Here is a 14,399-nt window from a genome sequence, read left to right as displayed (position 1 = left end):
AAGGGGAAAGCAAAGGGATGCCTTCCAATGTCTGCTCCATAAGCCTGACTTCTGTTTCAAGAAAAATGACAGGATAATTATTCAAAGAAAAATGACCCACTCGACATCTGGAGAATAGTGGAACCGTAAGCAGCACTGCGTTTCTGCAGTGTAAATCTTCCCAGATGATATTGATCACTGTCTTTGATAGAACAATTAAATCAGTGGCCAAAATGAAAGCAGCAAATGTAAAGGGTCCAACTGAGGCTGGCACTTGTGTTGGGGGAAGAGGGAGGAGCACTCAAAGGCAGGGTCACACTCCCTATACTCTGAGGGCAGGGATTGCTCCCACCGTGTCCCCCCTTCCCCATGGAGGAGACTTGGGGGAAGCAGGCTGCACCACCCTAAAGACAGTGTAGGCTATGTACAAGCCCCTGTGCACTGAGAAGCTTGTGTCTGAAATGCAGCTACCTACCCGAATACAGCTCTGCAGCAGCCCCAGGATGTTTCAGTGCCTAACTGGCACAATTTGGCTCAGTGTGTTTTGACTTCAGTGATGCCTTTGTTACACTATCTCCCAAAAACTCACTCTCAGAACTAGTCCCAATTGGCTCAGATAGGAGTACAGTTACATGGATTAGTTACTGGTGGAGGACCAAAGACAAATTATGGGGAGGGGCTTAATGGGTAATACAGGGAGTGGGGCTGGTCCTGGTCCTGTCTAACATCTTCTTTCAGAAGATGGAGTTAGTGACACATTTGTATAATCTATAGAAGATACTAAAATGCACTCACTCAGGCTGGCTTTAAATTGGGCAGTCCCACTCTGTCCTTTATTGTCAGTGTTATGGTGGCTGGTGGTGTCTCCTTCACTGAAGAGTTATTATATATTATTTGTATTGCGGTAACACCTAGGAGTCCCAGTCATGGCCCAGAACCCATTGTGCTAGGCACTGTACAAATACAGAACAAAAGGATAGGCCCTGCCCCAAAGAGCTGATAATCATTTAATATTTGTGGTTCTGTTTTAGAGCAAACTCCTGTGACAGTGTTTGAAGCACTATCACAACAGGCAGCTCTTATTTTCATAGACACATGATGGAAAAGCCCTAGTAGCCCATCTTCTGCCCTAGTGGGATTGTTCCCTGAAGTCCACTGTCCATTACATTATTGCATGTCCCAAATGATGGGGCTTCCATCACTTTGCTAGGAGATCATTTCTCAGTCTAACAGACGGCCCTGCTAGAAACACTCTCCCAATATTCAGCCTTAATTGAATCTGATTATTTAATAACCATAAAAAAATTCCTACATCCTAAATGGTTGGACTGGCTTCTATGACAGAAATGGAATGAAAGTGCTAGATTGATAATAAGGAGTTCGGGATGGAGCAGATAGGCCCCACGCTGGCACTGAGAGCATTGAGGAGAGCTTATGGATTCAGTCAGCCCCATCCTGCTACACTGGCAACAAATGACTGGCATGGAGAGAGGAGTTAAAAGAAGGAGACCTAGTCCAGTTCAGGGCTGACCAGGAAGGAGAGCAGAGCTCTGCTTCTTCCTTGATGAGGGAAGCCTGGTTCCAGACAAGAGCCTGAGCCAACGTGCTACCTGAATGAGCCTCCCCATGGATGGGATGTGTAGGTCAAGGAAGACAGACTAAAAGGATTAACTGCACAGTGACAAGCCCTGGGTAGAAGGGCAGGGTCCTCTTGACCAATCCTCAGGTGACCCTGATTTTAAGTTCACTGTCATCCTTTCATTTTGGACTCTGCTACCCTGGAAGGGGTAGGATTCAAATGTGCCATAGCTGGAGAGGCAGCATCCAACAATGGGGACCTACAACTGGGTGCACAAGCCGGGAGGGAGCGGGCAGGTTGCCTAGGCAACCTGATTACAGGGCTCAATCCTACCATCATTATTTTATTGTAGTCACAGACACCACACACATAAATGATAGGTTCCTGCTCCAAATAAACTTACAAAGTAAATAACAGATTTACTATTGTCTTCCATGTGACTAATTTCATGAGTCATATGAGTAAAGATTGCACAATCAGGCCCTCAGTCTTTTCTGACAAAGAAAACAATTAAGATTTTTGAAACTCTTATAAAATCACAATTGGAAACAATCAGCCACCGAAGTGGACATTTCAATTATGCAGAAATCCACCCACAATCTGCACACATCATAAAGGCGGCCAGTCTGGCCCAAAATATTTATATGCAAAAGCATACGCAGATGAAAGATAGGATTGCCTAGAATTTACAGTATGAGATTGGGAGGCCAGACGCTTGTGTTCTGTTTCTGGCAACCCCTGACTTGCTAAGTAGCTTTGGGCAACTCACTGTCTCCATTTACCCATACATAAAATGGGTATAACAAGCAGCTATTGATTTATGTTGAGGGGAATATCTGGATCTATTGACCAGATATTGACTGAGGAAAACATGAACACAGTGGGCCAGACTGATCCCAGGTGTATTCTGTGGCGCTCCTGAACTCACATAATGTTGGCTTGTCACTAGTCTCACAAACATGGGACATCTCGAGAAGTGGGTGGCAGCAGTGAATTTGCCAGGAGCTCCCTCCTCTGCTTCCTCTTCTTCCAGACTGTGGAAAGGCTAGGAGCTCTTTTAGAGATAAGAACCAAAGAAAGAAAGGCACTTTATCCTGTAATACTGATACCCTTTAAATTCCAACCAGAGCAGTCTCCTCCTCTTCCCCACTGGAGGGAATTTGATAGTCACTTAGTGTTATTTATCTCTCTCCATGAATATTGCGCACACACACATAAGTGGAACCAGATTCAGAGAGGAAAAGCAGAACATTTGCTCAGCCTTGCTTCACTGTGCCCTTCCTTTCTGTCTCTATCATACATATTTTGAAGGGCATCACCAATAATCATAATCCTGTTATCTTTTAATGCCTTCCTTATCTCATCATCAAATTTCATTCCACTGTCTGTCCTGCAGTGAAGGTGCATAGTGCACTAACATTATAAGTCCTCTAATCCTTCTGTTATTTCAACCCAAATTGATTCATTATGGCTCTCTTGCGCTGACAAGTGCAATTCCTTCCACTATACATTTTCACTGACATACAAAACTACACCTCCGGCTTCCTTTCTCCTCTGTTATTCCAGGATATCAGGTGGCATTGAAATCTGAATTCATTCAGGTCTTTCACACTACTGCGACTCTTACTTTCTGCATAACATTATCTCACTTTTTAACTTATATTTCAAATATTTTACTTGGAATAGCTAAACTAGCCAGAATCTAGAAAAGCAAAAATATTGCATCAGGTTCTGGCCTACTCAGGGGACAGGTAATGTGATATGGACCCTTTCATCAAGATGACCCCAATTCGGAAAGCATTCCTGTTCAGTACAGGACTTATGCATGTTTAACTTTAAGTATGTGCTTAAGTCCCACTGAAATAAAATTTTTGCAGATGACACAAAATTATTAGGTCAGTGAAGACTGTGAGGCACTTCAGAGGGACTTAATGAAGTTGGTGAACAAGCAACATAAAGCAGATAAAATTCAATACACATCTAAAAGATTAATCTGAATTACTCCTTCACATTAGTAGGCTCTATATTAATTATAACAGTGCAGGACAAAGACATGTGGATCATTATAGACAGCTTAATTAAGACCTGTACTCAATGTGCAGCCGTGTTCAAAGGTAACCAAGATATTAGGATTTGTATAAAATATTATACAAATCAATGGTTTGCTTACACCTGGAATAATATATTTTGTTTCAGTCACCATATCTTCAAAGGATATAGCAGAAATAAAAAGGGTTCAGAGATAGATGACAAAAATTATGAGAGGCTTACAAAGATTTGTGTATGAGGAAAGATTGAAAGACTCAGACTTTAGAGAGGAAATAAGTAAGAGGGGACATGATAAATATATACAAAATAATGAATGGTGCAGAGAAGAAAAAATGGGTGCTTGTACTTACCCTTTCTCATAATAAAAGAATCAGGGGACATCTAATGAGATTGAAAGTTAGCATATTTAAATTGGTAAAATTACACACACACACACACACACACACACACACACATACACTTACTTATTGGCATAATTAACCTGTGGAATGCACTGCCACTAGATATCATTGTGGCCAAGAACTTAATAAGATTCAACAATGGATTATATATTTACAATAACTCCTCATTTAATGTCATCCCGGTTAACACAATCTTTCATTGTTACGTTGCTGATCTATTAGAGGACATGCTTGTTTAAAGTTGTGCAATGTTTGCTTATAATGTTGTTTGGCCGTGGGGCTTGGAACCAGGGTGGGCCGGCAGCCCCGCATCAGCTCCCCTCCATCCCCATCAGTGCCTCCTGCCCGCTGGTGGCCCCACAGATCAGCAACTCCCCCATCCCTCCCCGTGCCTCCTGCCTGCAGCAATCAGCTGTTTCACAGCATTCAGGAGGCTGGGGTGGGGGGGTTGTGGGGAGGAGCGAGGACATGGCACGCTTAGTGGGAGGGGGTGGAGCAGGGGCGGGAAGAAGCAGGTTGGAGGTGGAGTGGGGTGAGGCCTGGGGCAAAGCTGGAGGTTGAAAACCCCCTGGCACTTCGGAAAGAACAGCAAGAGGAGCAGTCAGATGATCCATCCTCTTTCACCCTCTGACTCCACCACCTCAACCAAGCTTCACAATCATCATTGCTGAGTACAGTAGGACGCTGTTTTTTTTTTAAATTGTTTAAAAATTATACTGTATATGTATATAATGTATCTGGTGAAAAAAAAAATCCCTGGAACCTGACCCTCCCCTATTTACATTAATTCTTATGGGGAAATTGGATTTGCTTAATATCATTTCGCTTAAAGTCGTATTTTGTAAGGACATAACTACAACATTAAGTGAGGAGTTGCTGTATATGGATAATTGTATGATATAAATCCTCATATATTGGGGCATAACCTGACCTCTAAATGTCAGAGGGTTAGAAAATACTTCTATGGACACATTTTTCTATAAAATTGTCAGTACGAGTTTTCTTGCACTTGCCTTCAAAGCACCTGGTACTGTCCAATACACCAAGAGGCAAGATACTAGACTAGGTGGATCATAGGTCTAATCAGATACAGCATTCCTATGTAACTCTCTGTGGAACTATATCTCTACTGAAACAACAATTTTCCTCTTTTAATGTAGTCTCATACAGGCCATAGTGACATCATACATGTCAGAGGAATGTTTAAATAATGACCTGGTAGAAGAATTCTGTTCTGAGACAGGACAGGAGATGGTGTTATGATGCCATCCAGTGGTAGTGTGTCATCAATGCTTCTAGCATGCATAATGACATGATGAGCCAGCCAACAGGAAGTAGGAGTATGAGCCTGGTTCCAGATGAGCGGAGCCACGTGTAGGATATAGACCTGGAGTTCCAAGAGGTGTCAGAGAAGTCAGATGACTGCAGCATCGTACACCTGCTGACACAGAGGAAATTGTGACTATCAAGCAGCAGAAGAACATACAGCAGCAAATGTCTAAATAAAAGAAATAAGAAGAGGCAAAGCAGGACGGGAAGCACTGCAGCAGAGGATCATCTGCTTTCCTCAGGCCAGGCGCAGAGGTTGACGTCAGGTATATTGGTGTATATGTGAATTTATTCCAATGGAGTTACTCCAGATAGACACCACTATACCTGAAATCATGCGCCTAACTCACTTAAGTATTTTTGAACATTTTACCCTTGGGTTCCCCTCTCTCCTTTAAGGAGCTCTTTAGGTCAATATGCAACAGAAATTTCAGACAGTTACATATTCCCTGAAAGATTTAAGATTACACTGATTGGAGGAAAATACTGACAGAAAAGGGAATTAATGTTCATATTATAGCTCAGGACAAAAATCCTCAAAGAATGATAAATCAGTAAGATGTTTTAATTGTAGGTGACTTTGATACAGAAGCCATGTAAATGACAGAGCCCTTCTATTGACTGTTAGAACAGTTATACAAGTATGATTGTCGTCATGCTCCAGTACCTAACCAATAGTGGAATTTAAAAAAGGAATGACAAAGCTGATTTTCAGGAGGGGTAGGAGAGAGAAATACAGAGCTGCATTCATGCATTTTATGAGAAAAATTGCATAGCTGGTTTTTAAAATGTCTTTTTTGTGTCCTTGGTACTGGTGCTGTGCTTCTTGGGGCTACAGATGACAGTATTCTTCTATCCAACATTATCAGCCCAAGACATGAGAAAAGGCAAGACTCCTTGAAGAACAAAGACACAATTTAAAGTTGGTCTTGGGAAGAAGTGAATCACTTATGCAGATGTCATACAAAATACTTCAAGTTTCATAAGGATATGATAATCCATAAAATATTGGTTGAGGGTTAAGCACCAGACCCAGCAACCTGACATTTTTCAGACTTAAATGGCAAACCCAGTATGTGGTTGTCTTCAAAACCCTGAACTTGATCTTGACTGCAAATTTTAATCAAATTATTTCCATGCATGATCCCCAGCTGTGTAACAGAATGGTGGAGGCATCTCGTTATTTTAAGGCCAGTGCTTTCTTTCAATTAATAACCTCTGGGAAAATCACCATAGCTTATATCTGTCTTTCTTTTTTGCTTTGAAGAACAATATTAAATTTTCATAAATATAAAAACTACAGGGAAATACATTTAATAGTATTCTCTTGTTTAAAAAAACCCAGTCAACCATCCTTTTCCAGAATGCCATGTCGGACAACATTGAAGATAAAAACGTAGACATCCCAAAGGTCTTGTAGATCAGTGATGAGTCTTTCCCCCATGGGCCAGCATGATTCCAGTCCTTGTTGCCAAGTTCTAAGAAGCCATAATAAGAGGACAAAAGCCCCCAAAGTGCCTGAGATTCAGAGAGGCAGGACTGATGTCAAGTCATTTCTGATAACAGTGGCTCATACCAGCATCTTCAGATTCTTATGTGGAAGGTACTGCAAAGAAAAAAGAAATTAAGCGGTATCAACACTTGTCATTATACAAGGGATTTTCTCGAAGAGCCCATTTTAATGGAGAAAAGTGGGAAGGGATGGATCTGATCACTGGTCCACCATGCCCTTTATCCAAATATGGATGTTGCAGAAGAAGGTGAACTGTGCCAACCACACAATGTTATATGTGAAAAGGAAATCCCTTCCTGACTCTGTGGTAATCAGTTTATACCATGAAGCATAAGGTTGGATTATACTTCTCTTAGAGTGCCTAACAACTAAAGGGATCAGGTACCAAAATGATGAATGGATGACAGGATTAAGAAGTGTCTGCCACGTTGAAAGTTTCTACTGGTTTGAGAAATATTCCCTATACTTAAAATAGGATGTTTTACTGGAAGTTCTAATATCTTCAATTGTTTTATAAATCACCCTCATAGAAAGATAGTGAGATGCAGTGCTGGCCACAAAACTATTCCACCCTTTTAAAAATCCAGATACAGTATTTGACTTGCCAACCTTTTGCAGCAGGGAGATCCCTTTCCAGTTTCAATCAGTGTGTGACAGGAAGGTAATTCATGGCACAAAACAATAGTTTATCTAGAGATGGCCCTGGGGAAGGAAGCTGAGATTCAGGTATGAACTCTTCCAAAACTTGGACCTGTCTAAATACAGGGGGAGTTTGGTCTCTCAGAGATGGGCGCAAGTAGAAAGCTTAGCCTTGGTTATTGAGAGTTCAGTGCAGAAGGTTTTGAGATCTGCTGTTTCAGTTTGGATCTAACTCATTATTTATCAGATGAGGGGTGTCAATGTGCAAATTGCATGCATTTAATTGTAGTGGCTAATTTACTTCTTCAAAAAAGGACTTAAGCATGTGTTGAAATCCTATTTTGCTCAAACAGGTGCTAAAGTGCTTTGCTGAACTGGGGCCTTGGTCATTAATGACTGCCAGCATGGAGACCCAGAACACCGCAGTACGACACTATTTTTCTACCTGCTGGAAGGAGGAACTTCTAGGAAAAGCTGTGTCGGATGTTACATTGCCTTTCCTCTTTCTGCAGCTCAGTCAAGAAACAATGGGCCGGATTCATCCCAGGTACAATTTCACTAAGTCACTGGAGATATGGCAGGAAAGACTGTTACCTGGTCTCCTCTTTGCTTAGTGTTGTGTGTGTTTGGGGCTGGTGGGGATGTTCTGGCAGTTCTGCTGAATGTGGAGAAGTTTTTATTTGGGGCAATCTCAGGAGATCATTATTGGTTAAATCCCTTAGGTTGGGGTCTCAAAGTCCCAGCCCGCTGGCCATCTGTGGCCCGAGAACCTCCCCATTGTGGCCCATGGAGGAGAGACGCATGCAGCCATGCTGCTCGCAATGTCTGCTGCAGGTGCTGCCCCCCACAACTCCCATTGGCTGTGGGAGAGGGACAGAGATACCATCACTAGTGGACGGGCAGAGTCAGCCATGGAGGCAGCATCATTAGTTGCCGGGCAGAGTCAGTCATGGAGGCAGCGCCACTTTTTTCCACAATGAATATAAACAAGTCAAAATGCCGAACACAACTATCTGATGCACACCTTGCTGCAATCCTGAAGGTTTCAACTGCTCAGTCACTGAGGCCAAACATCACCAAACTGACAGAACTGAAGCGTTGCCAGGTGTCTGGCAAACACTAAAAACTCTCTGGCAGGCGAAGAATTGTATAACGTTGTATGACAGTTTTATTATTTCTAAGAAATTCAAAATAAAAAATACAATATAAATGTTTTCTTTTCTGAACACCATCTTCAGTCACATTGTTGGCCCGCCGGGAGGATTTGAGGACTGGCACTGGCCCTAAGGTAAACTGAGTTTGAGACCCCTGCTTTAGGGGACTAATATTCAGCATTGGGTGGGGCTAGTATTGCCTACTGTGGCTAGCCTACAGGACCCCATGTTAACTTATTTGCCACTAAACATTACACAACTCCACAAAGCAAGAAGCTACCAGAGCTATTGACAATTAAACATATGGCACATAGAGGTATAGCCTAGTACATCACTGCCTCTAGCTTTCTGATGGCATAGCTAATAAAGAGGTTCGAGAGGTGCTCTGTCTTGTTCAAACCCTTGCCCTTCTTCAACAGAGGGCCCTTCTTCAGCAGAGGGCCACAGACTGTGTGGGTTCGGAGGGGGAGAAGGAAGGGACAAGATTTTGTGAGGCATCGATCCAAGCTCTGCAGGATCTCCTTGTACACTGCATTGCTCCTACTTCCCTGCCAATCATGCATGGGCCAGGGGAGGTGCAGGAACAGAACTGGTGGATTCACCACTACACTAGGAAGCTTCTGCAGCCTCAGGACAGTAGTAATAATATCGAGCTCTTATATAGCACTTTTTATCAGCAGATCTCAAAGCACTTTACAAAGGAGATCAGTATCATTATTCATATTTTACAGAGGGGGAAACTGAGGCACAGAGAAGTGACGTGGCATGCTTAAGACCCAGCAGGCCAGTGACACCCAGGTCTCCTGACTTTCAGTCCAGTGCTTTTATACACTAGGCTACACTGATTACTAATGGCCATGAAATGGCCTGGGAAGAGATTCTTTCTCTCGGCCTCCAGAGAGAAACCCAACTACTCAATCTGTGTGTTAAATGTCAGGACTTGGGGCATAGTGATGCTATTCTGAGGAGGGAAAGTACTGCCCTTTAAAAAGATTTTCACCATGTTATCGTGGATGAACAACTCTGGAAGCCTGGCTTTACAGGGACACATTTATAGAGGGGGAATGGATAGAAAGCATCACAGAGCACAAGTTCAAACGCAAAACCTCAATGTACCATAAGAAAAAATTAGATGCATTTCCCAGTAGTAGTGTCATATTTTCCTTTCTCCTTGCAATAAGCTAAGTAAACACAGGATGGTAATATGTTCTTCAAGATACAATCAAAGCAGCTTCAGTTATGGAGTAACATAGCAGTAGCGATTTAGTCCAATAGTGTCACAACTATGATTTCTAGAGCCCCTTTCCAATGTATTGCAGTTGACCTCCAGAAGTTCTTCAAAACCACTAACCCAAGGCTCAGTCTACCAAGCTGTTCTTTAGAGATTTTAATTAAAGAGACTTTTGGTTCCGGTTCTGGCTGTAAACTAGACTACAGAGCTATGCACATGAATGGATGACAAGGTCAGCTAGGTTAGAATGCTTCCCTGACGCTGGAAGATTTCATTAGTCTCTCAGCAAGGAACACTGCGATTTCTAATACTCTCTTGTGTTTATAAACTCAAATTCTGCTCTCAGATACACTCATGCAAATCTGGAAAAACTCTGCTGATTTCAGTAGTGTTGATCTGGATATATACCAGTGAAACAGAGAAGAATTTATTCCAGAATACAGTATATACAGTAGAGTAACTGATTCATTCATAATTATGGTGCTGTAGTGGGTGGAGGGTGGAGTTACAAACCAAGACCTATGGAATTCAGGGGTATCTTATATTCAAGCTCTGATTCAGACCAGAAATTTGCAAATGGCTTCAATCTTTGTGCTGAACTGAATCAAGACCCTAGTACTGGATTTGAATGTTGCCACCTGAATCTCTCTCAAACAGAAAGACAAGAAGAATGCAAACTCATTCTGGAGTTCATATGACATTGGCAGAATATAAGCAAGTTACCGAGACCTGAGGTTGATGGAGCCTTAGCATCATGCTCAAGTTCTGAAATGACATCTGGACTTCCATTCCCTGGGATGGTTAAGATCCAGGGCTGGACTCTGCGTTTGTACTTGCTAGTTATCTGTAGGACAAGTCCTGTCCTGTCAAGTCCTGTGGGTTTTTTTTTTTTGGGGGGGGGGGGGGGGGAATGTCCATATTCCCAGAAATATCTGTTCAGTGAGCCAAATTCAGTCCTGGAATAAGATAGATGGAACTGCACTGACCTCACGGGGGGAAGGTCTGCTAATACCAGTGCTTAATTTGGCTCAGTAGGTCCTCTGCGGCTTCAGAACATTTCACCTGAAAGGCCAGGTGAGACAGGTCTGTTTGTGTTTCTGTGAGGATTGCATGATTGGGACCTCTGGATCTGTCATCAGCCCTATGTTTGAAGTGTATTGAGTGGTTAATCCCTGCTGGTAGCGAGGGTGTGGAGTCAAGTAGCAACGCTTAGTACAGAAGTCAGTTGCCAGCGAATTCAGCAGGTGAATAGAAGCAGTAAACAGGGGAATTTAGAGAGGAAATGTGAAAGGCTTTCTTTCTCGATGCAGTTCTACATTCAGTACTGTGATGGCAAGCAATGGAACACTGGTTGTGAAGATTCTGAAAACAAAGTGCTGGCTAGGTAAGTGATATAAGGGCGAAAGTTTTGATTTGGTGGAACATTACCCATAGAAGATGGACCAGAAGGGGCTGTGTAGTTTGGATGGCCTCCATTCAGAAGAAGAAGAACCAACCTTCTAGAGGACAGTCTGGGTAGAATATCCGCAAGGGCATTAGACTAACAACAAAACAGGAGGATGAAAAGTAGGAACAAATTAAACCTCATGTAGTAGAAAATCCTGATGTCAAGAACAAACTTATTCAACCACTGAAGAGAAGAAATTCTTTAAATTGCCTATATCCCAAAGCCAGAAGCCTGGGTAATAAACAAGAGGAATTGGAATTGCTCATTTATGAGCTTTAATTTGATCTAGTTGGTATTACTGAAACTGGGTGGGAAGAGTCATATGATTAGAATGTTACAATCAATGGTTATGACCGATTTAGGAAGCATTGAGTGGAATAAAGGGGACAGGAAGTGGTACTCATAAAAAATGGCATTACCTGTTTCCAAATTACTGACAACTCACAAACAAATGATCTTGTGCTTCATATAAAGAACAAGATTGGATACTAGTTGGTGTCTGCTACTGAGCACCAAATCACACTAGGGAACAGGATGACTGGCTCTTTAAGCACCTATCTAAAATGTGTAGGGAAAAAAAGTTGCATTATCATGGAGGACTTAAACCTGAATGGTCTATACTAACTAGAGGTTTCATGGTGCCAGTACAATTTCCCCACCCACCACCTGGAATATTATAGATGACCTTTTTTTTTAATTCCAAAAGTGTTGCATCCAACATGGGAGAATTCAATATTAGACCTCTTGACAGATAAAGAGGAAGTGATCACAGAATTAAAAGTTAGTGCTTGCTTAGGTGAAAGTCATCATGACTTGATTGCATTAGTTATGTGCAAACAGAATAAATCCCCAACCAGTAACATATATACTTGGTGCTTTAAAACAGTGTCTCTCAATCTTTCCAGACTACTGTATCCCTTTCAGGAGTCTGATTTGTCTCACTTTCACCGCACTTAAAAGCTACTTGCTTACAAAATCAGACATAAAAATACAAAAGTGTCACCACACACTATTACTGAAAAATTGCTTACTTTCTCATTTTTACCATATTATTATAAAATAAATCAATTGATATATCAATATTGTACTTACATTTCAGTACATAGATCAGTATTAACAAGTAATTGTATGACATTTTAATTTACGCGTACCCCTGGTTGCTTTAAAAGGGCAAATTTCACAAAGCTGAAAATAATTATGAGCCAAATCAAATGGGAGAAAGAATTTAAACAGAAAAATATGAATGATAATTGAGAGCTGTTTAAGAACATTCTACTAGATACTCAAAAAGCCACAATTCCAGAATTGGGAAAGAAGGCCATAATAATTAAAAAAAAGAGGCTGGCTTAGAGGCAGTGAAAGCAAAAATAAAAATTAAAAACAATATAACAAATGAAAAAAGAGGAAATTGATAGCAATGAATATGAATTATAAGCTAGAAACTGTAGAAAACCAATAAGAGATGCAAAAGGACACATGGAGAATCTATTGCCAACAGAGTTAAGGACAGTCAGAAGGAAATTTTCAGTGTATCGGGAAAAAAAGGAACCCTAACAATGGTATTGGTCCATTATTGGCTGGAACTAGTAGAACTGGCAATTGTAATGCAGAAAAGGCAGAAATGTTCAATAAATATTTCTATTCTGACTAGAATATTTGGGAAAAAGCCAGATGATATATTCATATCAATTGAAGATGAAATATTTTCCACTCCAACAGTAGCTAGGGAAATGCTAGACAGTAACTACTAAAGTTAGACATTTTCAAATCAGCAGGTCCAGTTAACCTGCATCCAAGACTTTTTAAAAGAGCTGGCTCAGGAGCAACCTGGACCACTAATATTGATTTTTAATGACTCTTAAAACTGGGGAAGTTCCAGCGGATTGGAAGAAAGTTAATGTTGTGACAAATAGCTTAAAAGGGTAACCAAGGTGACTTGAATGACTATAGATCTATTGGACTACATCAATCCCAAGTAAAAGAATTGAATGGCCGATATGGGACTCAATTAATAAACCATGAAAGGAGGAGAATATAATGAATGCCAATCAACATGGGTTTATGGAAAATAGATCATGTCAAACTAGCTTGATATCATATTTGATAAGATTACAACCTTGCTTGATAAAGGTAACAATGTTGACCGAAGTTGGTCCAATAAATGATACCACATCCACCATGTCTGTCTAGATGCTTCTGGTAAGGCATTTGACTTGGTTGCCACTGAAGCTAAACAAATTCAGACTAGAAGTAAAGAGCAGATTTTTAACAGTTAGGGTAATGAACCACAGGAACAATTTATCAAGGGCTATGGTGGATTCCAGAATTTTTAAAATCAAGTTTGGATGTTTTCCTGAAAGATATGCTCTAGCTCAATCACAGCTATTGGATTTGAAGCAGGAATTAATTCAAGGAAGCCCTATGGGTGTTATGCAGCAGCTCTGACTAGATGATCAAAATGGTCTCTTCTGGCCTTAAAAAATCTAAATCTATGGCACAGGCAGATATGGTGCACCACAATCTGGACCGTTAGCCTGGAGACTGTAAAATACAGATTGCATTTGTCAAAGAGCTTCCAAATTATTGGGTTTTGAAAAAAGGGGTGTTAAACCAGTTTAAGATAAAACTCTAGGGCTAGCGTGTCTAGTAACTTCCCTAACCCCAATCCTCCTTAGCACTCTAAAATCCAGGTGCCCAGAACCTGCAGCTTCCATGAACACAGAAAACCCATCTATTGCTTGTGAAAGCATTTTTGTTAGGGCTGGTCAAAAATTTTCCATCACAACTGTTTTTGATGGAAAACGGGGGTTTTGAGTAAACTAAATTTTGCACAGAAAGCATCTGGTTTCCAGGGAGAAAACTCAACTTTTGTCCAAAAAAAAAAAAAGTTTTTAATTTTAGAGTTTTTGGGGTTTTTTAAACGACAATAATGTTTCCACCCCCATTTTTTCAAACTTTTCTGCAATAGCCCTCCTGCTCCCCCAGGTCCCTGACCAGCTTTAGTCTTACATCTTAAGATCTGAAAAATCTGCATTGTAGGACAGATTCTGTGAGATGCTAAGTGCCTCTTGTGAGCCC

At 41.2% G+C, this 14,399-nt stretch overlaps 1 protein-coding gene across 1 annotated transcript in view; it reads right to left on the bottom strand.

Annotated features, from left to right (window-relative positions):
* Window positions 1-5,898: 5,898 nt before the first annotated feature.
* Window positions 5,899-14,399, bottom strand: part of CIB2 (calcium and integrin binding family member 2) — a 109,053-nt gene continuing 100,552 nt past the window's right edge. Inside the window, exon 6 of the mRNA XM_034784972.1 lies at window positions 5,899-6,943. Coding sequence (XP_034640863.1) covers window positions 6,922-6,943 — 22 coding nt within the window. The 3' untranslated portion in view covers window positions 5,899-6,921. The remainder of the gene's footprint in view (window positions 6,944-14,399) is intronic.

This window comes from Trachemys scripta, chromosome 10 (genome assembly GCF_013100865.1).
Source record: "Trachemys scripta elegans isolate TJP31775 chromosome 10, CAS_Tse_1.0, whole genome shotgun sequence".
Lineage (NCBI taxonomy): Eukaryota > Metazoa > Chordata > Testudines > Emydidae > Trachemys > Trachemys scripta.
This window is presented reverse-complemented; position numbering and strand designations above follow the sequence as displayed.